Genomic DNA, 26,287 nt, shown 5'->3' with positions numbered 1-26,287 from the left:
ATTCCCGTCCTATTCATCTCTGAAGACGCAAGGTACGGTTCCATTCGACATTGGGCACTGTTCCAGCCCTGCCCTAGGCGTTGGAGGGTTGGCAGCAGAGGAACAGTCGTCACGATATTCCAGGAGCCGATTGATGGACATCAGCCTGGTCTCCTTACCCCGGTAAGACGCACCCGCTAGTTCGCAACCCCCCTTCCCGCGTTTTCTGTTATTCTTCGACATATTCCATGCCCAGACTCTCTCCTGCAGGACGCGTAGTTGCATCCGAGGTATCTAGCCAGCTTCAAGTGACAGAGAGTCCCGAACAGTGCCGATACGTATTCCTAATAAACAGATACCGGTACCTGACAGGTCTAATTTACCCCGTTTGGCATGATCCATACCCTCTATGCGAGGCGTGCTGTCCACTTACCGCGCCTCTCCCCATTGCCTAACGTCACTCATGCCTCCCTGCCATTAACCACACTTTGCCGGTTATTCCTGTCACTCGGCGTAACACTCCGTGCCCTCAGCCACATCTTTCACAAATCCAAATCCAAATCCTGAAGTCAGTGCGGCCGAGTAGCCTACCTGTCCAACCTCACGCCACTGTATGGTTGCATCAACGCAATCTGTGTGCACGGACACATCGTTTTCGGCTCCGAGAAGGGTTGCTGATTCTCCGTCCAGGGACAGTTTCTAGTTCGTCTGCGGCACTGACGCCGAAGCTTCATGGCTCTCGTCACATCTCCGCCCTCCGCAATGCTACCTCGGAGTCAGATGCAAATCCGCCGGAATGGCCTTCTCGAACTGCAAGGAATCCCGCCAATCCTACGGCCCCTCCTTCGGGCCTATCTCCTGGGCTACGCTTCCGCTGTCACTCCGAGAGTTCTGACCTTGTTGATGCAATACATCACCAAGAAGCGCCGCAAAAACGCAACAGATCAGCGACAATGCGCTGGGTTTTGGGCGTCACTGAGGCGAATAGTCCTTACCAGTCTCGAACCCCAACGTTTTCCAACGTTTTGTGCCGTAGTTGTCGGCGGCAGTACATTGCTAGAGGTATGTACTCTCGGCACCCTTGAGACGGACTCGGACGCTGGGCATGCGATGGGTGTGGATCACTGTGCCTTCAGCTGAGGCCATGCATTATCAACAAAGCGGCAACCACTACAACGATCCCAAGAGTTGCGTCAGAGATTAGCCTAGAAGCTGTCCAAGATGAGGAGCCCAACCACTCGGCTGTGCTCTTCATCCTAAGCAATTCTGGCTGCTGGCCGGAGCACAACCTCGGCCCATACAGTCGTATCTGCCGATAGGATACCTATACTTTTCATCGCAGCCGCCTGGCGTTCCGGCTTCGTTGATATTAGTGACCTGGGCTGCCCCTGATGACTAACAAGCCGCGATAGGAACCATTGCGGCGCTTATTCGACCGCAGTGCAAAGGGTCTCAGTGAAGTGGCCCGCACAAGGTGAGCGAGTCCGATGCAACTGTGTTTCTAGTTGCTCCAGAGTTACCGAATGCTAAGTTGAGGCCAGGCTTGCAAGGTGGAGCGCCACATTCATTGCCGCTTGGTTTAGTTTGCAACTTCTGCAGTCCAAGACGAGCCCAGCTTTTACAAAGACGGTTCCAGTGAAATCCGAGGCTCCTCCAGGGGCAGAGCTGAAGGAGGTTCGGTACGCCGGGCGGACTCTTGATTTGACTCTCTTCACATTAACGCGAGCACTTGATGTCGTTGTTGGTGAACTCTGGGCACGTCGGCGTGCCCGCCGTCTGATTGAGGGAAAATGGACCAAGGTAGGCATCGCAGCTTCCTTACCCCATATATACTCCTCATTACTGACCTTCGACAGGCTGAGACGGCCGTCAGCAGGTTGACTGATCCATGCTTGTTCGTCACCTCTTGTGCTTTCATCATGTGGGCATGGTTCTACCATCCCTCCAGACTTCCCAGTGCCTACAACAAATGGATCAGCTCGGCGGCAAACGTCGATATGCGGCTGATTGATGCTCTCCAAAAGCTACGTGCTAATGAGATGTCCTACGGCAAGAGCGGGCAAGCAGAGTTGCTGCAGGGTATGTGCGAGCAGTACAAGTGGCCGATGGAGTGGGGAAACCCGGAAAAGTCCATTCCTATTCCTTGCGAGATGGTCCACATGGGCTGCGGCCCTTCGTGCGAGTACCACGCTATCAGCCGGTTCTATCGGTCATGGAAGTGGTCCATGGCCATGTATCTCCCATTGAGCATGGCGCTCCTACTTCGGGGACGCATTAACAAGAAGACCATTGTACGGGCGTTGCTCTCGGCCTCGAGGTCATCGGCCTTCTTGGGCACGTACATTACTTTGTTCTACTACGGCGTATGCCTCGCCCGAACAAGGGTCGGGCCTCATATCATCGGCAAGGACCTGGCGGCACGGCAGAAGATCGACGCTGGTGTCTGCGTCGGTACGGGGTGCTGTCTATGCGGCTGGAGTGTTCTCGTTGAGTCCGCCAGCCGTCGCAAAGACATGGCTTTGTTTGTCACTCCCCGAGCCATGGCAACATTGCTGCCGCGGCGGTACGATATGGATAAGCAGTGGAGGGAAACGCTTGTATTTGCTGCCAGCACGGCGGTTGTTTTTACTTGTATCAATGAGAACCCAGCACGTGTACGAGGCGTACTGGGGAGTGTATTGGGAATGGTTTTACGCAGGTAGACGGAGGGTATGAAAAACAGCCACACTACGGGGATTGGGATTAGGTATCATCTGGATAGATTTGTAGAGTTGGTCTAGCGCATGGGCGGGCATCCGGTCTTTCATTTTTGTACTTTATTGATGCGACATTTGGGAACGGTAGACTAAGATAGAATCCTGCGTACTAGGTTATAGGAAGACAAAAAAATCAAAGCACGGTACACGGCGAACATTGAACCCATCCTCGCCAAATTCTTCCGTGTGTGTAGCTCGGCATGTTAGGACCACACTAGGATTGTGAGGACGAGAGTCTGGTGACTATCCCACCAAAGACTGACAATGGAACCACTACCAGCAGTCCTTGCAACTTCCAGCGCCATAACACCAGCAAGTTCTCGGGCAACTCGTCTTTTTCTGACCATCTGCGTCGACTATTAGCGGGTTTCGCGTGTCCGTCTTGAGGAATAGTAATAGCGTACGTACCATGAGGGCTTCTGGCTGGTGATGGCGAACACCCATCCGGCCCGAGTGATTTGACTTGGGTCTCGGATCTCTTTGGCGAGTTGATCGGCAAACGGAACTCTATGATCCGGATAGCATCGACTCACGCTGACGCTTGGAGACCTCGTAAATTTTGGCTGAACTAATTCGAAGTCTTGCTGGTTCTTCTTCGGCCCTGTTTCGTCCCGTCGTTGATTACTTGTCTTCGTTCATTTCCCTCCCATTTGCCACATACATTAGAAGACAATGGACAATAATGACTGTATTATTTCCCCAGCTTAGATCCCTCGGTTAGTCCCCTCCCTACGGAGTCACGAGTGCAAAGAATGGAATTCACCAGGTTACTCTAGAGTTATTGAGTTGGAGATGGACACCATTGGCCCTTGCCTCGAGGACTCCAGTCAGGCGTCGTGATCCGTTCTACATGCAATCGGACATTGATGGAAGACTCGACTGAGGCCGCTCATACTGTATTATGTTACCTACTCTCTGTTGCACTTTTGGGGTTTTATAAGAAAACAAGAACAATCTATTTTCCAAGCATTTGGTATTTCAGCGTACTAATGGGAACAGCAGAATTTCGTCACCAGATGTCCTGATGAGCTTCATTCAAGTCAAAGGTGATTTAGAATTCCCCGACGGCCAGAAATTTACCCCGGTGGCCGCCCGTTCTCGGTCGGGGATAAGATGTTTGGAACAGTCGCTGCCTGGCTTGGCCGGGCCACCCGGGGGCTACGGCCATCCACCGGAACCCGACATCGGGACCGGGGGCCTAGCTCCACCGGTCATTTGTGTCAGTCGGATCCTTCGACTTGGCCTTCCCCCTGAGATTTCAACGACAGACGGCTTCCCATGCTTCCGGTTCTCCCAAACTCTTGTCACGCAACACCCTTCAAGTCACACCATCCCCAACATACCAAAGTTACAAAAAAGGTAAACCCAAAGGTCTGGTTCGTTGACGGATTTCGGCGCCATCGTCAGAGTCTTGTCCCTAAGATCTTGACGGCCATGGTTCAGCCATTGGCTAAGAGAGCCTCCGAATAAAGGGGGGTATTGTTTACTAATTCTATGCCAGCTGCTCTGGTTCGCATCACGACCAATGGGCGCATGCGCGCGATATTAATCAGGAAAGCTTGGCAGAAAATCCCACGAGGCAACCCCGGAGGCTCCCCCGCCGCAATGTCACCCCCTTTCAATATCCCGCGTTTGCGCTTTCGCATCCTTCGGCCCTTCCTCTACCTGAATCACTATCCGGTAGACGTGTTTGTCCAGTCACAGCAACTGACAGGTGTCACAGGCAGAGATGGCGCTGAAAAAAGGGAAGGGGGGATGTGGCAGAAAAAAAAGCAAACAAGGATAAACACAGCCCAAGAAAAAAACGTGCTCGAACTTGCTCAGTCCTCCAAGGCAAGCAAAACCCCACACAACCACAAGTTTGCCAAACCACATAGGAATTTTTTCTTTTGTTGGCCAAGAAGCCGAGGGCTTGCTCTTTTGGTGTGAGGTGGTGTAGCAGCTATATTGTAGATCCCTTTGCGTGGGCCACGCCGCGCCGTTCCTTCGGGTTGGGACTCACAACCGCCGTCGTCCGTGGCCTCGGGGTTATGATCTTCAGCATCACTGGTGACACACTCGATGCCAGTCATTTGTTGTTTAATTAATATTAAAGAGTATATATATTGCCTGTCGACTGCCTGCTCGGAGCATACACGGTTCGGGAACCAAATAGTGCGCTTTGTTCATAGGATTTCATTCGCCGACCTTCCTTTTACTCTCCCATTTCAGTTGCTTCACTTCACTTTGAGATCTCTCTCGTCCCTCTTTCACATATAATTCAGCGGTTTTCGCCCCAAAGAGAAACGAACCGCATATTCAACACCCATCAGCAGGACTGAAGCCAAAAAGAAAAGAGAGAATAACCAGTAAACCCTACATTCAAGATGCGGTTCTCACTCCTGACCATCATGACGATGGCCGTCACCCTCGTCGCCGGGAAGCCCTTACACATTACCCGCAGGGCCACCAACGGCACCGGCGAGCCCCCCGTCAACTACGGCGTAATCGTCTTCCGCGCCCTCGACATGCTCGATATCTGGGGCCCCCTCGACGCCCTCCAGATCGCCGCCCACAACCGCCACATGAACCTCCACATCATCGCCGCGACCCTCGACCCCGTCACCACCGAGACCTCGTCCGCCTCGATGAACCCCTACAACTCGTCCTTCTGGCCCCTCATCCAGCCCACGAACACCTTCGACGACGACCTCGACCTCGACGTCCTCATCGTGCCCGGCGGCCCCGGAATCCGGTCCCCGGGGCTGGAGCCGATCGTGGACTACATTGCAAAGTACTACCCCAAGGTCAAGTACCTCATCTCCATCTGCACGGGCGCCAGCTTCGCGGCCAAGGCGGGCGTGCTGGACGGGAAGCGCGTCACGACGAACAAGGCCGCGTGGGCGACCATCACGGCCATGGCCCCCAAAGCCAAGTGGGTTTCGCCGGCGAGATACGTGTCGGATGGCAACGTCTGGTCATCCTCTGGTGTAAGTTAAGCCTTTTCCTGCAACAGAGTAGAGAGAGACTGGTGGAGGTATTGGAAGAAAGATGTCTTAACCGAGTTGTAAATCTAGGTCACCTCCGGCCTCGACCTGATTATTGCCTTCATCAAGGATGTGTATGGCGAGGCCCTGGCCACCAAGGTCTCCAACGTCATGGAGTACGTCCCTAACGCCGCGGACTGGGACCCTTTTGCCGAAATCAACAACGTCGAACCCACCAGCAACTGATGGAAGGCGACAAGGCAATTAGCGAGGTTCTAGTGAGAAACCTGGTCCATTTTGCTTCGGAATAAGTACATAGAAAGTGCATAGCAGGGGCGAAGTGTTTTTCTTTCCTTTCTTCATTCATTATTCAGTCTCCAAGAAGCTGCATATTTGTACATATTGGGGGAAATTGGCCCAGAGGGCTTTGAATTCGCAGTCTATCTGACAATTAAAACATTTTATCTATCATACTCCTTCGCTAGATCATAGAAAAGAAACTATTGGGGCTGCTATAGTGATCGAAAGCACGGAATCAGGTAGACTTGGAAGTCTTCTCTGTCTCAAACAATTGTCGAATGGAGTCACGCAAGGTGATGTTGAGGGGCGTGTACTTCAATCCCAGGACCCGCTCAGCCTTACTTCCGTCAACAACATACAACTCCTCCGTCTTGCCATAGCCCGGTCGTCCCACCGGGATTCTGCTCTTGGACTCTGGGACCTCCTCGCGGATGAGGTCGGCCGCAGTCTGCCAGTCAAAGTGCTCACCAGTGAGGAACCGCTCGTTCCCGGCCTCGGGCGTCTCAATGGCCTTAATCAGTGCCTGCGCAACGTCGCGGACGTCGGCGAACCCGCCAAAGTCCGTCGCTGGGACTTCTTTCGCGTCAACCAGATTCCAGAGCAAACCCATTGACTCGCTCAGACGGTTGAGGTCCGGCTTGCCAAGGTACGGACCGAAGACCCAGGGCGGGCAGATGTTAGCGAGGGTGAATTTGACGGCCGGGTTCTCGTCAATCCAGCGCCACATTGCTTTCTCGGCGAGACCCTTGGATGCGCAGTACGCCTCTGCGCCGTCTTCTGTCTTGGATGCTTGCTCATAGGTCGCTGGGTTCCAGTCCTTTTCGGTGTACGTGTAACCCGGGCGGTAGCCCTGGGACATGTCGATGATGGAGGCGAAGGATGAGACGTTGACAATGCGCTTCACATCGTGGCCATGCAACCTAGCGGCCTCCAGGATAGCAATGGAGCCCTGGATGGCAGGCTGTAGGAGATCTGTCTCGTTGTTTTTGGGGGTTAAGACGAAGGGAGAGGCGGTGTGTACGATGCCCGTCACGCCGGCGAGAGCGTCCTTGTATGACTCTTTCTTGGTGATGTCCGGAACGATTGTGAATGAGAGGCGGTCTGCAGCATCGGGGAAGATTGAACGGAGGTTGGAGAAGGACGACTCGGAGCGGCCTGTTGCGCGGACTTTGTAGCCGCGTTCGAGGGCAAGGCCGACGACGTGGGTGCCGATGTAACCGTTGGCGCCGGTAACGAGGAGGGTCTGGTTTGAAGCCATTGCGTCTTGTTTGCTCTGGTCGTGGGTTTTGATATATTGAGCTGTAATGAAGTTCTTTGTATGTAATGAGAACGTTGGCTGTTTGCGTTGGGTAGATGAGATGTTGTGATGGACAAATGTAAACTGAGTTGCTAGATGATCCTGGAGTTAAACATCAGCATCGGGCATGTCTACCTTTATATCCAGTGAGAGAGTCGTCTGGTCTCATCGAAATGGTTCTGACCGATGCCATCCAGGCACCATTGGAACCAACTCGCAATATGTCAGCATGCTAATCACCGCTGCAATTGAACGGCGCTTGCGTTCACGAACGCCTTCTCTTGCTTGGAAATTACTAATATGAGCATGACGTGATTTGGGCGAGCAGCCGGCGTCACAGATGTTCGTTGCATGGGAAAAGGCGAAATGGTCATCAATGGTGTTGATACCCATGGGCCGAAGCGGACTTGGAAATCAGTGAATCCTTCGCCGAAACCTCTCAAGGTGAATGCGGCGATAAGATGTCTGTGGGGGAACGTGGGGGTATCCTGTTCATCGGCTTTAGACGATGGCAGCATTAATTATGCGCAATTGCACAAATTATCTGCATGTAATTAGTAATTCACCGACGAATGTTGTGCCGAACTTGGGCCGACGTCATGGGTTGCTTTTACGTCAAGCTTGAAAACCCATGGCAAGTGCCGGCGGGCCGGGGCATCTCGGTGTGCAGGATGCCTCGTCGAGGTGAAGAAAGCTCACCGAAGGGGTAGAGCTCACGAGAGTTCGACCCGAAAGAGGCTGTCGCAGGTTACCTGTTGAGCTCAAGCTAAGACCCTCGTCTCTTGTACCGATTCAAGTCACTATTGCCATATGGGAGAAATACAAGGCCACCATCCCAAATAAGGCTGGCCACGTCGAGACAAATAACCCGCCGGCAAGTCAACAATCGAGATCACGACATTCCCCGAGTGTCACCTCCTGCGCTGCCAGTGTTTACAAACATCAGCCTACGCGTCCACCATAGGAAGTAAAGCCCACACATTATGCAGACAAATTGTGGATTGCGATTCGCTGGATCGAGCTGCCAAATACTTCTGACTGCCCGACTTACACGCTCGCAGTCCTCCGCCGCTTCTGCCAAGTGACCCACCGACTTGGACACGAACCACTGGGTCTTGAAGAATCTCTGAGACTAAATTAATCGCTGCTAGATGAGACGAGTCCAGATCTCCAGGCGCGAGGTTCCTGTACCCCGGCTCGGCAAACTATAGCTTATGTACGGCATCGGGGCGGCGGTCGGGAGGAACCGGAGCGGAAATCTGGGGTAGGTCGGGTCGAACCTCGACGAGGGCGCATCATTCCGGGGCGGCTGGCGGCAAACGGGGCCTGTAGGACAGTTTGGTTTTGGAAATGCGACGCTTGCTGCCGTGGTCCATGTAAGTTGTGCGTACCCAGTTAACGGTGGACTTGGACGTGGGAAACGGCTATTTCTGGTGATGGGTTGTTTGCGGATGGGACAACGGTCAATGACATCTAGATCGCCACAAGGCTGACGACACGGCTGGTCCTCTGCGCCCTTCGACATGTCAAAATTTTTTTTAGCAGGAGGCGAAAGTCAGCCTTTGACGGTCTCATGATTCAATAAAGTCTGCTCGTCAGATTTTGAACAGTTCTATTAAGTTCAAAAGGGGAAAAGTTGATGGGTGTCGCCGAATGGCAGCTCTTTCATGTCGTGGGACTGTAGTAAGGCCATGGCATGGTCCAAGGGTATGTGCGTCGTCAGATGCTAGTGGTGGGAAAGTGACGGCAGAGTCATATCATGCCAGGTCGACTGATATTTGGACCATGCAAAATGACCCAACCCTGGCACTTTCGGGCGTTTGACGATATGGAGGACCCCCGCGGTAAACACATAGGCCGCGGCATTGACGTGTACGGGTATCCTCGGTAGGCATATCGTCACTCCCGAAGTATTCGGAAGTTCAGAGTCGACATAGGCGAAGCCAGGAGCTCTTAGGGCCGACGAAGCCGTGATGCTCCGGCATATCGGGCCAGCCGGGTCTACTTGGTAGCTCATTGGGTTTGGGGGATAGGAGGCAGATCTCGGGCCCCACCAACCGCCGGTACGCCCCCAGCCCTGTTTTGATGGACCGACTGAGCAGGCCAAGGCCAAACGACAAAAGTGAGTGGCGAGCACATCTCCAAGCGCCCATGTGAGTCAAGGAGCACCACTATTCAATTGACGAGTTGGGATAAGCATGATGGTGTAATTTTTTTGTGCACATCCTTCTCCAACCCGGACGACGAATCCAAATCTGGTGCGGTCCATATGGGGGTGACCGAGAACGGAGTCGTAAACGGCCCTTCTCGACCATTATCTTTCGTGAGCTAAAATCGGCCGAATTGAGGCAGCAAGTGCCTCATGCACCAGGCAACGTGTTTCATTAGCTGAGCTCAGTCGAGCTTGGCGGGTTGAGCGATGGAGCAATGAGTGATTTATGGAACTGGGACTTTTTTTTTGTCCATATCTTAGCTGGGCAAGAAGAGCAAGAGGGTGGTGTCAGGGACCCTGGGGGCGGAGGAGCTTTGGCGGGATGGTGAGAGGTGTGAGCTGTTGGAACCCTGTGGCATGCGGTGTCTTGAATCCAGTTGAGGATGATAATAATAACAGAAACCCACCCATCTCAGGATAAACTGGAACGGTGAGAGGAGCACAGAAGCCGCCAGAGCTTTGGCGTGGACCACGGTGGTTGCATATGGTGGCAGTGAGCGACGGGGGTCTCGGACTTGATGCTGGTGACCGGGGGGTAGCTGCGAGTGTGATGTAACGAGGGGCAGGCCAGTAACGACCGGCAGGGGCCAGGGATAAGGTGCCGTAGCTGACTTTTTTTCGCTGGAAATCCAGGGAAGCTGCCCCTCCATGCCCCTCCATGCCTCAGTTCCTGACCCTGACAATGCTTGCTTGCTCGACTCGTCGGTCCGGTCTCTAGTCGGAGTGACACCACCAGGCCCCGCCAGGAAATGGAGATGAATGAGGTGAAAGTCTTGCTAGAATTGCAAGACACAAGCGGTTGATGGGAAGCTCATCATAAGATGGAAAAGGGAGATGGAGCACAGACAGGTTTGAGGTGTCAACCCAAAAAAAGGAGTGAGGAGGAAGGGGACGACGCCGCCACGCATCAGTCATCAGTCAATTATTGCCCAGGCCAAGCTGGGATGGAGAAATACCAACAACACCAAGTCCAAACAGCGGCACCCAGCACCAGCACGCACCTGCACATCCCACCTTGCCTTAGCTCCCCATCAGGCGAATTGGTCCAAGTACATAGTACCCGGAGGGTATCATACTAACGCCACAAGTGGTAGCAGCGCCTTCCCGCTTGACGCCCCGCCACGTCCGTAAAAAGACGCACCTGCTTGGACTGAGTGGGTGAGAAGGCTCAGGATGGGAAAGTACGAGACACGCGTTATGGGAGGAGCTCTCTTGCACGAAAAAGTGTGTGTCACTCACCCATTCACCACCTGGCGTCGACCAGGCAATCACCTCTCAATCACCGAGTCGCCTCACCGTCTCTGGAGTCCGGCCCCCCCTGCGGGGTGACCGTACCTGGTACCTCCCTAACTTGCGTCAAGTCCGCGTTGGACTCCGGGCCTCTTGCTTCCTGCTGCGGCGTTGCGTTGGAAAGACCAGGACAGACCACCCCACCATCTTCCCTCAACCGAATTTACTATATCTCGCGCGCCCTTCCACCACATTCTCTCCGTCTCGTCCCTCCTTCTCTCCTTCTTCTGCCATTGAAAATTCTCTCCCACACATCAATCCATCTCTGACCTCGTCGAATACTCCGACGTGATACCTATCAAAGGTGAGAACCAGCTCTTGATAGCTCCCCCTCCAAGGCTTTGCACCAGCCATCATCACCCCACCTCCCAATAAATACCCCGCCTATCTACGTCGGCACCTCGTCGTCCAGCGTCGCCCGAGAAAACTTGACTAACTTGGCAACCCTCAGAAATACCCTAGAAACACTTCATAACAGACAACATGGCTCCCATCAAGGTCGGCATCAACGGCTTCGGCCGCATCGGACGTATTGTCTTCCGCAACGCCATCGAGCACCCCGAGGTCGAGATTGTCGCCGTCAACGACCCCTTCATTGAGACCAAGTACGCTGTGAGTAACACCCCACCTTGCCCCTCCACGATGACTATGATATCACACCCGCCACAACAATACCAAATTGCTTCCCTCGCACCATCAATCGTGCAGAAGGAAGGAAAAGGCAAAGCCCCCGCTTTCAGCCATCGTTAGAAACGCAATCGGTGCAGTCTTTCGAGATGACGTGATGTGATATCATGTGCATCAAGAATACGAGGAAATTGGAATACTGACACGGTTTAATACAGGCCTACATGCTCAAGTACGACTCTACCCACGGCATCTTCAACGGCGACATCAAGCAGGAGGGCAACGACCTTGTCATCAACGGCAAGACTGTCAAGTTCTACACTGAGCGTGACCCCGCTGCCATCCCCTGGAAGGATACCGGCGCCGACTACGTCGTCGAGTCCACTGGTGTCTTCACCACCACCGATAAGGCCAAGGCCCATCTTCAGGGCGGTGCCAAGAAGGTCATCATCTCTGCTCCCTCTGCTGATGCCCCCATGTACGTGATGGGTGTCAACGAGAAGTCCTACGACGGCAGCGCCGACGTTATCTCCAACGCTTCTTGCACCACCAACTGCTTGGCCCCCCTTGCCAAGGTCATCAACGACAAGTTCACCATCATTGAGGGTCTCATGACCACTGTCCACTCCTACACTGCCACCCAGAAGACCGTTGACGGTCCTTCCGCCAAGGACTGGCGTGGTGGCCGTACTGCTGCTCAGAACATCATCCCCAGCAGCACCGGTGCCGCCAAGGCTGTCGGCAAGGTCATTCCTGAGCTCAACGGCAAGCTCACCGGCATGTCCATGCGTGTGCCCACCGCCAACGTCTCCGTCGTGGACCTGACTGTCCGCATTGAGAAGGGCGCCAGCTACGACGAGATCAAGCAGGTCATCAAGGATGCCTCTGAGGGTCCCCTCAAGGGTAAGCACCATCAATTCCCCAATATGATTTCCCGTACATGAACTAACTCGACACAGGCGTTTTGGCCTACACTGAGGACGACGTCGTCTCCACCGACATGATCGGCAACCCCAACTCCTCCATCTTCGATGCCAACGCCGGTATCTCCCTGAACAACAACTTCGTCAAGCTGGTCTCCTGGTACGACAACGAGTGGGGCTACTCTCGCCGTGTCCTCGACCTCCTTGCCCACGTCGCCAAGGTTGACGCCTCCAAATAAATGTGCAGAGCACATGAGGGCGCCATGGAAAGGATATAGGGCCGAATGGGTCCATTAATGAGATGAAATAGCAACGACCAGCAAAAATAGTAAAATGAAGATGGGCAGTCTTTCAGGTGGGAGGGCAACGATGACAAATGAGTCTCGAAGGCCAGGGAGGATTATGGTTGTTTCTTTCCCTACAACACAAAACTCCCATATTACATGTCCGTATGACGTCTATGAAATAGATTATGCCTACCCATCACAGTCTATGCTTGCATTTTGAAGTGCGGAGTGATGTCTTTGACCCCAATACTGCCCTCTATGCGAACTTGGTTGGAGGCTTACTCACCACGAAGTTCCGCTCTAAAAATGCGTCAGCGCTCGAGCTGTGAGGGAGGGGTTGGTTTGACTTGTGCGGGGTCGTCGCTCCACGCCGTCCCTCCCCCGCGCGACGCCGTGACTGGCTGGGATGGATGGACGATTTCACAAAAAAAGACTACCAAGGTAGTTTACAGCTTTCAGAGACTCAAGCGGTCGCGATTCCTCTTCGGGATTGTATTTTGGAGAGATCTGCATGGGCATCGTTGCCATTTCTTCTCATTCGCATGGTATAAGAAGGCCATTCCCGAACTTTGGAGGGAGGTTCTTATCTGTCTCTTCTCCAGACGGGACAGCAGCCGCCACCGCCAACCATCGAGGTGGATGGCGCTCCAGGATATCGGAAAAGACCAGATGACGAGATGAGTAAGAGGAAGAAGAAAAAGAAGAAAAAAGGAAACAGTGATGAAGCACCAGGGGGGGGATATCTTTTATTTACAAGAAGCCATACACGCAGCCCTGGTTATCCCGTAAAACGCCTAGCTGAAGACACACACACACACACACACACACACACACACACAAAGAGACAGAGACAGAGAAGGCTGGAGACAAAGAGAGAGAGAGAGAGAGAGGAAGAGAGAGCTCGTGTTGATGGAACACACAATGTGAAAAAATCGTGGGGGCTCTCGTTCCCCCCGAGATATTGATTTCATACAGAGACTTTGCGCACATAGCTAATGAAGTGGGCTCTCCCACAGTTTTCCCCTTGAATTAAAACAAAACGCCGAGGCCGCCTTTGCCGTCGCCGCAACCGCCCTCCCCGCCAGCCACCAAAAATGGGGAAGGAAAAAAGTTTGGTTCATAATACATGTCATTAGGAGAGCCCTAATGCCCTTCTGTCTGGAGTACCGCGTTGCTTGCGTGGTGTGTAGGTGGTGAGCTCCCCGCCACGGTGAAAGTGGCATCGTTGTCGGCCTCGTTCTCCGCCGGTTTCTCGCCGTCGGCGTCCTACGACGACGTTCCATTGGCGCCTGATACCGTGACCTCGGCGCGCCACGAGACGTGCTCCTCCTGCGTCCAGCGGCGCATGATCTTAAGCGCCGACGCGACGGCGTCCTCCACTGATGTCCAGGGGCCCATGTTGGTACGCATCGCTGAAGCCTCGACGCGCTCGGTGGCGTCAAATGCCGATTTCCACACATTCGCGCGGCCCCGTTCTGCGCCGATGATCTGTCCCGCGTGCGACGCTGGGTCAAGCGACCAGTAGCACTTGATGAGCTCTTCGTGGATCACGCCCTGGAGCTGCCAGAACAGTGCCTCCAGGGGCTTACTCCTCCGTACTTCGTGACGCATGACGTTGAGTAACGGCAGTATGCTGCCCCATTGCTTGGGATCTTGTGCCTTGTTCTCCATCCGCCGTGACTCAAACAATGCCCTGAAGCCGATCATGAATGCCAAAGCAGTCTCCAGCCCGAGGATCATGCTTAGCTTGCTATCCGTGTCTGAGATGTGGGCACCTCGGTCACCGTTTTTGCGCTCAAGGAGCATATCTCGCTCATGTTTCAGCTTCGTACCGAGTTTGCTGAACCGACCCCAGCGATCCCGCAGCGCCTGGATTTTGGCCGGGTTCACCGTTTCTCTGCTGTCATCTCTCGTCTGCGGTCGATCTCGGTCTGAAGAAGGCGGAGCGGCAGGGGTAAGGCTGTTGCCATCCCCGGGTGTGTTGACCGAATTGTTTGATGCCACCCTTGACATTGACGTGGCCGCCTTCGAAGGAGTCGCAGGCGTGGCCAGCTTGGAGGACATTGTAACGTCTGACGTCCTCGGTCGCTTGACCGCGATCGAGTCGCCGACATTCTCGGTGCTGCTGATTGGTCGTTTCCTTGCCTGTGGCGGTGCCGGAGGCTCTATGCTCACTGAGCGCTCCTTCTTGATGACATCCTTCTTTGGCGGCAGAGCCAGCAATCTTTGAACCGTCTTAGAGATCTTCCTGCTGTACTTCAGCGTCACCATGAACCTGCGTGGTTTGTCCTTTGTCTTCTCTTTTATTTCCTTTCGGTCTTCGTCCTCCTCCTTCACTACTATTTGGGGTGGTCTCTTGCCACTCGTCGGAGAATCTGGAGGTTGTGTTCTCTGACTTGGCGTCTTCTTCGCCCGGGCCAATTCCTCTTCCAGCATTGGGGGTAGTGTCGGAGACAGCAGTGCCGGAAGTTTGAGGGGGGATTTCGGTCTCTTGATTGGCGGAGGTGGCTCCGGCTTGAAGGACTTCTGGGGTTTGTTATATTCGCCAATGTCATCCCTCCTCTTCTTATCCTTAGGGTGAGACTCGGATTCGTTCGGTAAGTGTAGCGGAGATAGCAATGGAGGAACTCCTGTCCTCGACGACGCGGTGTCAGCTCTGCTTCTACTGCCCGAAGAAGGACTCGGCCTGTTGCCATTGATGGAATCGCCTCGCGCACGCGAGATAGGTGACTTGTTCGCGTTTGAGCCCAATGCTGCTTTCAGAGTCGACCTTCCGTTTGGTAAAGATGACAAGCCCGTGCCTGATTTGCCATCTTTCTGCGGTGTCCTGTCATGCGATGCATGTAGATCCTTTCTTCTCGGGGTATCATCTCGGGGTGTTCGCGATCGTTCGTCTAGCGGGGTGCTTGCTTCAGGCTTCGTTCGCTTTTGGGGTCGCAAATCGCCGTCCGTGTCCGGAACCCGTTTTCTCTTCTCCGGGGTATCATGTATATCATGGGTTGACTTGGACTTTGCCTCGGACTTGATTGTTCTAGATTCAACAAGTTAGCGCACGAAAGTTGTGGCGCAAGGAGGGAGTCTGCCGTAATTGTACCTCTCATCATTGGGAGCATCGCGTAACTTGTGCGCCTTGGCATCCCTTAATGCCTCTGGTTCCCGATATTTGTGTGCATCCATCTTTCTGGGTTCCCGATCAGCTCGGCCGTCTACCACCTCCTTCTCCTTTCGCAATATGTCTATTTTCGGCGTCGCTCCAGAGCCAGGCGGAGACGCCGAAACCTTCTTCTGCTTGTTCTTGTAATCACTCAGCGACAACTTGGTCACCGCCTTTTTTTCCATCTTCGCGTTCAGGTCCTTGTTGGCAGCTGGAATCGGTGGTTCTTCGCGCATGTCATAATACGGGCGGGTGAGCAGCATACCGCGGTCAGCGTCGGACAACAGCGTCATGTATTGCAGGCGCTGATGCTTGAACTCTTCAAAGGCCTTGCTATGATCCGGCGGGACGCGAAAGCGCTGGTCGGGGGACACGGATAGATGATGCGGTCGGTCGGGCAGAATGCGCTGGGCCAGCAGTTGGACCTTTTTCGCCGCTGCTTCCATGGTTTGGTGGCCTTTGCATGCCGTGGGGGCATGGAGAAAAAGAAATCGCGATATGCGCGGTTGGGAGGCGTGCGCAAGATTTAAGAATGGGATGAAGTGATGCGATATTGGAGGGATGACTTATTGTGGTTGGGTAGCGAGTGTCGGGGTTTGAGGTTGAACAACAAAGGCTCGCGATGGCAGCAGCCAATGCAGGGTCGCTGGTCGACGCAGACGATGGAATGGGCGCCGGAGCAGAGCTCAAAGCTCTCTCCGCAGCCCACGAAAGTATTGATCCGAATCGGCGGCAAGCAGCGCCGACAATGAGCGAACTTGATGTTAGGCCCGGGGTGGGCGTTGGGGAGGGTTTGTCGTGATAGCGTGACGTGGGTATTCGGTACCGCCCTTATCTGGGCTAGGTGAAGCGAGTGCCGAAGGAGGGTCGTCTTCTGAGTGTGTGATCGGGAGCAACGCGAGCAGGTGGTCTGAGATCGAACTGTCGGCAGTAAAAGCGGTGGTAACAGGATGCACCGATTGCGATCGCGACGTGTGTTAGGTGCTGGGCGAGATGGGGGTTGCTCTCGGGGGGTTGAGTCTCGTCTCTAGTTTGTCGTGGATGGGGTGGTTCTGGTAATCGTGGTCGTGGCCGTGGTCGTGGCGGTGGTGTGTGCAGCCTCCAAACATCAACCCTTGCAGCAGCAGCAGCGAAGTTGACCCGCAGCGCATTTCCCAGCGTGCCCTGCTGCTGCAATATGCGATGCGAAGCGACGCGGGCGTCGAAGGTGCAAGTCAATCGACGCGAGTTGAGTCGGTGCGAGGTGCAAGAGTGTCCTAGCAATTGCGCCGGATCCAGACGGGGCAGAGGACGGGACGACGTGCCGCAAGTCGACGATACGGGGGACAAGGGTCAAGGTATGTGGTATTGGAAGGGTCAGGTCGGTTCGGAGAGTGGTAAACGGGAGACGGTGGATTGGACGTGGATTGGAGGTCCAGGTGGGCAAAAAAAAGGTGGATGCCCAGCCTGACCCAGTCGGTAAGCGTGTGTGTCCAGCCCAGTCGGGGTTGATACGAATGGTGAGGTGAGGCAAGGTAAAGAAAGGTAATGAATGGCAAGGCAAAGCAAGACACGCGCTATCACACAGGCACGCTAAGCCAATGAAAGGTACCGATGGCACTGGACGCAGATGATGCGAGAGGGAGATGGATGGTGGAGTGGGCGATGGGCGACGGGGAATTGGGTGAGGCGCGTGCGTGCTCCTTTACCGTCTGTCGGCTCCCAGTTGCGCGGTAAGGTAAGGTAAGGTAGGTACCGAAAGGGATCCTGCCTATGCCGTTTTCTGGGGGCACTATGACACTACGAGTGAGTGAGCCAAATTGTCCAGTGCAGATGCAGGCGCTGGGCTGGCGGGAGTCACTGACCACCGCGCGAACACGGGGCACGGGACACGGGGGTCAAAGGGGGGTCAAGGGGGGGGGGGGGTGGACCTGCTTACCTAAGAGATTGTTTGGGCGCAAGTGTGCTGATCCCATATGCCCAGTGGAGGATGGCAGGATGGGATGTGCTGGAAAATGCCCGTGGGCTGTTTCTGCGGGACGGGACTGCAGCGGCCACTTGCGCTCCTAGCGCCAGGGCAGCCACAAAACGTCGCTCAAGTTGTGTCATTCCTCCAGCCCCTGGGCAGACAAAAGACCCACGTCTTGCTACCCGTCTGCCCAAATCATATACCGCCGTATTAGGCAACTAAACAAAGGCCATGCGCATTCTCATAACGATTGCATTGCACGAATCCGATCGCCTTAGCTGTCTTCTCGGCTTCTCAGCTTCCCATAGAGAGAGAGAGAGAGACAGAGAGAGAGCCACAACTGAAGAGGAACGCAGAGGGATGCAGAAAACTCTTTGAATTAACAAGACTATAAAAAGGTTGAGCTAGACTCTTTTGTATTTTCACAGCTTCTTGTAACACGCTTCAAAAACCCCCCAAACTTAGGGCAGATTATACTTTAGAGGTAATTGCTGAGTTTAGTTTAATGCCGCCCGAGAGGGCAACTAACTAGAGGCGCCTATGCACCGGCTCTAACCGCATTAACTAACATCCCTAGGCAGCCCACGCTACCTAGGCAATGCATTACATCTTGATGCTGAACACACTGTGGTATCTTAACTCATTCCCATGCGCCGTTGTCCTTGGTATCACACACTTTATGGCACCGCACCAACCCCGTTGCTCATTCCTTCCCGTTCCTTCCAGATGGGAAATGCCGGCCTGTGTCTTGGGCTGAGTTTGCGTTTCTTGTTCGCCGGCTCTTCGCCCGAGTCCACCGTTCGCTCCAATGCGACGAGTCTTTGCTCGTACACGTTCATTTGTTGAACCATCTTGTCCACCTTTGGCCCAACCAGGGCCTCGGTAGGATGGTAGTTGTCAATGTGGTGAACAATGGCTTGGAAGAGACTTTCCGTTGTCAGATTGTTCATCTGGGAATCGAGGCTCGTAAAGTTATGCTGCATGAATTCCAGACTCTTTGCCAGCCTTTCTTCATTCAACCGCATGTTCTGCTCAGCAGTACCGAGTCGCATGTTCGACCCAGCTAGCTTGGCCTCTAGCTCGCCGATTCGTCCAATCTGCGCAGCCTGACTCTCATTCGTTAACTTGGCCGATTCGGATACGGCTTTGACGCTTTGATCAATCATCGCCACCTGGGTCTTCAGCGCTGTAATCGCAGCCTTCATCGACTCAACAGAAGCCCGCTTCAGTGCTAGTGAATCTGCAGCATCAGCTGGCTCTTCATGAGTACCCTCGGATTGTTGTAGGCTCGGTCTAGAAACAGCCTCAAGAGCCTTGAGCCGTTTATCATGGTCTTTCCACTTTCCTTCCAACTGAATGGTCTTAGGATCAACAGCTGGGGTGGGTACGCGACGAGTTGCTCTTTGGTCTGAGGTATTTTTGAGTATCTTGATTTCATCCTCGACAACCTTGATCTGGGAGGAAACGTCGTTCTGCTGCTTCAAGATGGCTTGCAGTGTTGGATCCTGGCCCTCAACCGCGTTCATCCGCTTTTTGAGGTCTTCGATCCACCCGCCAAAGGTCTTGAAAACGGCTTCGTTCATGCTTGAGAACTGTTTGACGGTAATAAATGTGTCAGCTTCTGGCGGTCGCTGGACAACTGATTGCAGCTTCTCCGCATCCAATCGTAATTGTGCCGTTTCGGACTTGAGTTGTTCATTGCCGGACTTGAGTTGTTCATTGTCGGACTTCAGCTGTTCAGTATTTGACTGTAGCAGGTCTGAATCAGATCGGAGCTGTTCAGCACTCGATCGGAGTTTCTCGATATCGGAATGGAGCTTTTGTGTGTCCAGTTGCAACTGATCTGTGATCAACTGGAGCTGTTTGGCACTGGACTGGAGGAGCTCTGCATTTGTTTGAAGTTTCCCATTGTCTGATCGTAGAAGAGTAATGTCATCTGCAGCTCTCTTGATGGTCTGTTCAAGTCGTGGAACCGTCGTCGCAATGGCACTACAGCTGTCGCCGATGAGGTCGATATCCATCTCTCCTAGCTTCTTGTCATGCTCCGACACTATACCTTGCAGGTAGGCAATCCTGTCTTGGCATTCCTCCATGGCCACCTTAACATCCGTAAGATTTTCTGCGGCCAATATGTCCTGGTGTGGTGCTTGAGTCGGCAGGGAGCTTGGCCTTTGTTCGTGCAGCTGCTTGATGGAATTTTCATGTTCACCAACCAAGGCAGCCAGAGACTGATTCTGGTGCTCTAGATCCTGGACCTTCTTTTTGAGGGACTCGTTCTCGATACCCACAATCTTACGCTGAGCTATTTCGGTGGACAATCCCCTCTGAAGTTCCTGTATTTGTTTCTCGTGTCTTTCTGCTTCTTCCTTGCGTTGCTTTTCAAACGCATCCAGACGGGAGTTGATCCGTGCCTCGAGACCGTCATTCGCAACGGGCGTAACGATGCGACGGTCTTTTTCATGTTGTAATTCGGCAAAGGCCTGCAGCAAGGTGGAGGCAAAAGCTTCGGCTGAGGCGAGCCACTGTTTATCTGCAGCGTTGACCTCCTTGCGCAGCGCGTCCAGGTCCTCGATGTCCTTCTTCTCCAACTTGCGATGATAGTCTTTCAAGGATGGGAATTCGGCATACTTGGGGTGCGACTGGACGTGTTCTCTTTCCCTAGCCCTGGCACGCGCTTCGACGACGTCTTTTCGCAATTGGAGCGCCCCTTGTTCGTTGCTTCGCTGGGAGAGCTGACGCAAAGCTGCGGTGATTTTTCCCGAAGCAGAAGAAGAATCGGCGGATGAGTTGGGGGTGGGCGGCGTAGAAGAAACGGGCGTTGACAATATCGTCGGTTTTCCGGGCGCTTTTGTTGTGATTAGCCATGACACACTGAAGAGACGAGGGGTTGCCCAAACATGTTTCTGGCCCGCGCTCCAGGCGTGGGTCTGTTGTGTTATTTGATTTACTATTCAAAGGCGAAGAGAAGCCCCGGTGAAGATGGCGAGGACCAGGATCTCGCGGGCCGGTGGGAGGCTTTGACGCTTCCGTACGGCCTCCTCTCGATTGGTCACCGTCCCTTTCCACCCATCTATCCCTTTCCCTCTCTGTGTATCTCCCATCCCTATCTCGGGAGCGTGAGCGTGAGCGTTCGCGAAAATGGTCTCGGGGGCGGTCGCGGTCGGTACGGTCTCGAGGGTCTCTTTCGCCGTCACGTCGATCGTTGTAGTCGTAACGGGTATCACGTCGGCCGCGATCGTAACGACTGCCTTCGGGATGCCTAAACGACATGTTGTCGTGCGCAGTACACACTCCCAATCGAAGCAGGAGCTTTGGCGGTCGTTTCCTTTAACATAAGGTCATGTCCAGACGGCATAGTCGTGGGATTTGTAAGAGCGAATGCGGGGATGGAATGGCTGTAGAGAGAAGCATCAAGATTGACCTTGAGGCGGGAAAGGTCTAGGTGTCTAGTATTTCGTGTAGTCTTCTCACGGACTTGCAAAGCTCAGAGGGGCAGGCAACACAGTGAATGGTCGCCGTTTGAGGGCGGTCTGTGGATTTTTTTTTAATGATGATGGAGCACCTTCTGGAGAGTTGGGTGGCCAGTCGCGTGCTGGGAACTGAGAGCCACGCGAGGTGCGCGCCTGCTAAATTGCAGCTCAACTACCTTACCAAGGGGTGGGTTGGGTGAAGTGGCAGGTGCCGTACGTGCTACCTGCCTTATTTCAGGCAGGTTGCGGCTTGCGCAAATGACCGAAACGCAGAAACCTATAGACAGCAGATAATCAAGGATAAGTGTGAAGAGTCAAGGTCTCGAGAGAGGTCGAATCGAATGACAATGTGCAATTTAAAGGCGAGAGAAAACAAAACAAAAATATCCCGTCCCCGAACTTGGCATATAGGGTAGGTGTTGTGCACCAACACAAACCACCTACTTTCCCGATCCAATGCTACCAGGTTACCTGCAGAAAAGGCGAGCATTTACATGCGCCATGCCGCCGGTCGGTCCTCGATTGGCGGATGGCCTCCGATACACCACTTTGCATCGGGAGCTGAGGAGGGGTTGCGTTGGCTGGGGGTGGTGGGCTACTGCGTTGGAAGCCTTTGCTCAGGGAAGATGGTGGGGGTCCTGATTGGTTCCTGGAACTGTTTGCTCTGACAGGTGGTGCGATTCCTGTTTGGCAAACGGCAAGCTACCAACTATAGCAAGGCAGGTAAGGGTGTGTTTGCTTTTCCCGGGGAAGCAAGACAAAGAGGCCGGTCCAACGAAAGCCCAAGGAAAGCAGATAATTGGTGGGGAACTCCCCTAAAAGCGGTAGGTACTGCGTTGTCGCCAACGCCACCGTTGGTTTGTGTCTCGAGTTGAGATTGTGTCTACCCCTCTGCTATCATTCCCGATGGACGGCAAGTCGCTTCTCCCTCGGGCTCATTTGCTAGAAGATTCCATACGGTTCTCCAACCAAAGAACATATCATACATTCTTGCTCATCGACGAGGCATACTCGGCATGGTCTAGGCTGAGAGTGCACGCACACTTACCTACTTTATATAACATTCACAAAGGATGCTGTTACTCTGTGTTACCATTGACTAGCACTATGCCCGTAGAGTAGAGTCGTGAACTGAACTGAGATGAGATGCCTCGTGTTGTTTACCTACCGTTCGACAGGTTCCGCTTACATGCAAATAATGCCCTAGTGAGAAGAGAAAAATGTGCTGGACGTTACCATTTAGTCTCCGAACAGAGAGAACAAGCCAAGATTTTGTGCGACTCGTTATAACCGTCAGACCAAGCACAGGAGATATAAAATACAAGATGGAATTAACATTGCCATAGGGTCCGGCGCGAAGCTTAAACTAAAGGTGACGCAGTGGGTATTGGTGTGTATGCGCGCCCGCTCGGGCGCTCAAGCGCTAGCCGCGCCACGCCACGCCACGCCTGCGCAAACTAAGCGCCGTTCCCAAATTTCTGAACGCGCAGTCCAGCTCTCAGCCTCGACGGCAACCCTTCCGTCGACGAACTGTTTTTGCGCCTCATCCACGAACATAGAATCCCGGTCCTATCCTCACCCTGCCGCAACCCTCAACCTCGGAAGCCAAAACCGGCCACCAGTATCCCCGATTGTCCAATTAATCACATCCAAGATGGCTGCGGTAAGTCCTATCTTCCACGATCCACAAACACTTCCAAAACTAACATGGCCTGCAGCAGCCTGTCATGACCGTCTCCGAGAGCAAGGAGCTCAGAGGGCTCAATCTCATTGCAGCCCACTCGCACATCCGGGGTCTAGGTGTCGATGGCACAACACTGGAGCCCAGAGCGGCATCGCAGGGTCTGGTTGGACAAGAGAAAGCCCGTAAAGCTGCTGCTGTGATACTGCAGATGATCAAGGAAGGCAAGATTGCTGGAAGAGCAATGCTGATCGCCGGTCCCCCGAGGTGAGACCTTTCCCTGTGCACATCAGCCATTAAAAGGTCAATCAACTGACTTTCATCTGCGCAGTACTGGTAAGACGGCCATCGCCATGGGCATGGCTCAGTCTCTCGGTCCCGACGTCCCTTTCACCTCTCTCGCCGCCTCCGAAATCTTCTCTCTCGAAATGTCCAAGACCGAGGCCCTGACACAAGCTTTCCGAAAGTCGATTGGCGTTCGCATCAAGGAGGAAAGTGAGATTATGGAGGGTGAGGTCGTCGAGATCCAGATCGACCGAAGCGTCACCGGCGGCGCGAAGCAGGGAAAGCTGACGATCAAGACGACCGATATGGAGGCTGTGTACGATATGGGCGCGAAGATGATTGATGCCATGACCAAGGAGCGCGTCATGGCTGGTGATATCATTTCCATCGACAAGTCTTCGGGCAAGATCACCAAACTCGGCCGATCATACGCGCGCTCGCGCGACTACGATGCGATGGGTGTTGATACCAAGTTCCTGCAGTGCCCAGATGGCGAGCTGCAGAAGCGTAAGGAGGTTGTGCACACCGTCACACTTCACGAGATCGACGTCATCAACTCAAGAACACAAGGGTTCTTGGCGCTTTTCTCCGGAGACACCGGTGAGATCCGTAGTGAGATCCGCGACCAGATCAACACCAAGGTCGGGGAGTGGAAGGAGGAGGGCAAGGCCGAGATTGTCCCCGGTGTCCTTTTCATCGACGAGGTTCACATGCTCGACATCGAGTGCTTCTCATACATCAACCGCGCGCTTGAAGATAGCCTTGCGCCCGTCGTTATCATGGCCAGCAACAGGGGCAACTCCCGCATCCGGGGAACTGACTACCGCAGCCCTCACGGTCTGCCCCTCGACTTCCTTGACCGTGTCGTCATCATTCACACCAACTCATACAGCCCGGAGGAGATCAAGCAGATTCTCGCCATCAGAGCTCAGGAGGAGGAGGTTGACGTCTCAGCCGACGCTCTGGCGCTCCTCACCAAGATTGGACAGGAGGCAGGCTTGCGCTACGCCAGCAACCTGATCACGACGTCTCAACTGGTGTGCAACAAGCGCAGAGCGAAGCAGGTGGATATCGCCGACGTCCAGAGGAGCTTCTCGCTGTTCTACGACCCGGCCCGCAGCGTTAAGTTTGTGTCCGATTCGGAGAAGCGCCTGATAGGCAACACCGGAGCCGTTGATTTCACCGTTACCAACGGTCATGGCGAGGCGATGGAATTGAGTTAGGCGTGATAAGGATCTTCGTGTTGGGCGTTTTTAGGCAGTAAAATAGGTGAACACCCCTGGGATTGTGTGATAGATTATGTACCATAAATGTTTGAAATGGTAAGCATCATGACGATGCCAGGAAATGCAAGGCTTTTGATTCATTGGTTTTGTACATTTTGTTATACGTGAAGTGTTCCAACCGGAGAGGGATGCAATCATACGAACGAGGCAACCCTAGTCCAGTCGTCCTCACCAACTAACCGGAACTCGACACCCTCCCCAAAGTACCCGGCGTCCTGCCACGCCTTCATCGCTGTTCCGTCAAACGGACCCTGCTTGTCGGCATTGTCGCGCCCGTCCGTCCACCGGAACTCCCACATCTTCGTCGCGGCATCTTCACTGGCTTCCTCTTTAGCTGGCTCGACCCATTGCTCGCCCGTTTCCCGCTGCCACTCCCGGACGAGCATCTCCCTCTCTTCATCGTAAATCTCGGCGCGATCTCGACTCAGCAATTTGTCCGCCGCATCTGTGATGGCCTCAATGGCTTCTTTTCTTTTCACTTGCTCGGGGCTGAGCTCCTTCTCCTTGTCGACGTCCATGCTATCCTCCGCACCCTTATTCTGCTTCTTCAGCTTCCACTTGGGTATCTTCTTAGGTTTCGGCTGCCCCTTTGCTAACCTCGCCAGGGCCTCGAGTGATGTCTCTCCTTTCTCCAACCTCAAGATGAGCGCCTTGAGTAGGTCCGTCGTCAAGATGTCATCGTTTTCCATCCGTAGCCTCCGCGCCTCGGCCTCGCGCTTCTCGTGCGCCTCTGCGGCTTTCTTCAAATCCTTCTTGCTCAGTCCATCAAGCCATTTGTCGTGCACCGCGTTCGGATCCATCGCTTTCCTGACGTAATTTCCGTCCTCGTCGAAGCGGCCCTCTTCCTGCTCTTCCTTCATGTTGAAGGCTTCGACCTTGGGCGCATTGCGCTTGAGACCGCCGAGGCCGACCTCCTCGTCGATGCCCTCCTCCTGAATCGCCAAGTCACGATCGATCTCGTCGTCGCTGCTCTCTTCATCGTCTAGGCGAATCTGACCTCCGCTTTTACTCTTCAGTTCTTGGCCCACAATCTGTTCGTCCTCGAGGAAGTGCACCGCTTTATCTTTTTTCCCCTTGGTCGCATCCTGTGTCGTCTTGCCCTCTTGCTCCTCATCGTCGTCGTCCGCGGCAAACATGTCGTCGTCCTCGTCATCATCGTTGGGTTTGTCCCCCTTGCCAGCCCCGCCACTGTTCTTGGCATCGTAGCTATCCAACTGATCAAAGAAATTGGCGTCGCCCTTCTTCCCCCTGTGGCGCTCATCCGCGCGTGATTTGAAGTTGCGCTCGTTATCCGAGTCGCTGTCGTAGCCGTCCAGGTTTACGGCGCCGCGCTTCGTCGCCGCGCTCCCGCCGATGACGTCTGCGTCAAGGATGGCGTCCTCTTCTGGGGCGTCTGGGGCCAGGGCGGAGGGGTTGCGGACATCGAACTTGAGTTTCTTGGGGTCGTGGCCCTCTTCGTCGGCGGCGTCATGGTGGTGGGTTCGCGCGAATGTCTCGCCCGCCCTTTTCGGACGTGCTGCTGAGTGTCTGGAAGCCATCTTGGGGCGGGGGTTGTCTGTGCTATGTCGTACAATGCTTGTGTGAGAAACAAAGCCAGGCAGGCTGGGCGATCTTTGAAGAGCTTCAAGGTGGGTTGGTTGGATGCAGCTCTAAGAGCAAAGGTACCTTGGGTCCTGGAATGCATCTGAGAGCGGGTACCTTGTTCTCCGTACAAAAGTGCATGGGCATTAAAGTACCGTCTGGGGTCTGAGCATGGGATTTTTTTAGTGGAACCTTATTGAATGTTCAGCGGGTTTCGTCATTCATCAGTTGCCTTTCGGCCCCAC

At 54.0% G+C, this 26,287-nt stretch overlaps 8 protein-coding genes across 8 annotated transcripts; 4 read left to right on the top strand and 4 right to left on the bottom strand.

The window, feature by feature from the left end:
- Nucleotides 1-711: 711 nt before the first annotated feature.
- EsH8_II_000769 (uncharacterized protein) lies at nucleotides 712-2,681 on the top strand (the record flags this gene model as incomplete). Its single annotated transcript, XM_083264067.1, has 4 exons — nucleotides 712-1,041; nucleotides 1,392-1,453; nucleotides 1,521-1,779; nucleotides 1,836-2,681. The coding sequence occupies 4 exons, from the start codon at nucleotides 712-714 to the stop codon at nucleotides 2,679-2,681; spliced, it is 1,497 nt and encodes a 498-aa protein (XP_083121389.1).
- A 2,420-nt stretch (nucleotides 2,682-5,101) lies between these two features.
- EsH8_II_000768 (class I glutamine amidotransferase-like protein) lies at nucleotides 5,102-5,947 on the top strand (the record flags this gene model as incomplete). Its single annotated transcript, XM_083264066.1, has 2 exons — nucleotides 5,102-5,704; nucleotides 5,792-5,947. The coding sequence occupies 2 exons, from the start codon at nucleotides 5,102-5,104 to the stop codon at nucleotides 5,945-5,947; spliced, it is 759 nt and encodes a 252-aa protein (XP_083121388.1).
- Nucleotides 5,948-6,236: 289 nt separating this feature from the next.
- Nucleotides 6,237-7,259, bottom strand: EsH8_II_000767 (NAD dependent epimerase/dehydratase; the record flags this gene model as incomplete). The annotated part of the gene is made up of 1 exon (XM_083264065.1): nucleotides 6,237-7,259. One exon carries the CDS (start codon nucleotides 7,257-7,259, stop codon nucleotides 6,237-6,239), a length of 1,023 nt encoding a protein of 340 aa, XP_083121387.1.
- A 4,024-nt stretch (nucleotides 7,260-11,283) lies between these two features.
- Nucleotides 11,284-12,589, top strand: EsH8_II_000766 (uncharacterized protein; the record flags this gene model as incomplete). Its single annotated transcript, XM_083264064.1, has 3 exons — nucleotides 11,284-11,412; nucleotides 11,646-12,330; nucleotides 12,387-12,589. 3 exons carry the CDS (start codon nucleotides 11,284-11,286, stop codon nucleotides 12,587-12,589), a joined length of 1,017 nt encoding a protein of 338 aa, XP_083121386.1.
- A 1,314-nt stretch (nucleotides 12,590-13,903) lies between these two features.
- On the bottom strand, nucleotides 13,904-16,237 carry EsH8_II_000765 (uncharacterized protein; the record flags this gene model as incomplete). Its single annotated transcript, XM_083264063.1, has 2 exons — nucleotides 13,904-15,668; nucleotides 15,732-16,237. 2 exons carry the CDS (start codon nucleotides 16,235-16,237, stop codon nucleotides 13,904-13,906), a joined length of 2,271 nt encoding a protein of 756 aa, XP_083121385.1.
- Nucleotides 16,238-18,416: 2,179 nt separating this feature from the next.
- On the bottom strand, nucleotides 18,417-21,009 carry EsH8_II_000764 (uncharacterized protein; the record flags this gene model as incomplete). The annotated part of the gene is made up of 2 exons (XM_083264062.1): nucleotides 18,417-20,584; nucleotides 20,637-21,009. 2 exons carry the CDS (start codon nucleotides 21,007-21,009, stop codon nucleotides 18,417-18,419), a joined length of 2,541 nt encoding a protein of 846 aa, XP_083121384.1.
- A 1,854-nt stretch (nucleotides 21,010-22,863) lies between these two features.
- EsH8_II_000763 (RuvB family ATP-dependent DNA helicase reptin) lies at nucleotides 22,864-24,398 on the top strand (the record flags this gene model as incomplete). Its single annotated transcript, XM_083264061.1, has 3 exons — nucleotides 22,864-22,872; nucleotides 22,928-23,157; nucleotides 23,222-24,398. The coding sequence occupies 3 exons, from the start codon at nucleotides 22,864-22,866 to the stop codon at nucleotides 24,396-24,398; spliced, it is 1,416 nt and encodes a 471-aa protein (XP_083121383.1).
- A 197-nt stretch (nucleotides 24,399-24,595) lies between these two features.
- On the bottom strand, nucleotides 24,596-25,999 carry EsH8_II_000762 (U5 snRNP complex subunit LIN1; the record flags this gene model as incomplete). Its single annotated transcript, XM_083264060.1, has 1 exon — nucleotides 24,596-25,999. The coding sequence occupies one exon, from the start codon at nucleotides 25,997-25,999 to the stop codon at nucleotides 24,596-24,598; it is 1,404 nt and encodes a 467-aa protein (XP_083121382.1).
- Between the last annotated feature and the right edge of the window lie 288 nt (nucleotides 26,000-26,287).

Source organism: Colletotrichum jinshuiense, chromosome 2, assembly GCF_051148585.1.
Source record: "Colletotrichum jinshuiense chromosome 2, complete sequence".
In the NCBI taxonomy this organism is placed as follows: domain Eukaryota; kingdom Fungi; phylum Ascomycota; class Sordariomycetes; order Glomerellales; family Glomerellaceae; genus Colletotrichum; species Colletotrichum jinshuiense.
The sequence above is the reverse complement of the archived record's forward strand: the minus strand, read 5'-3'. Positions and strand labels throughout refer to the sequence as shown.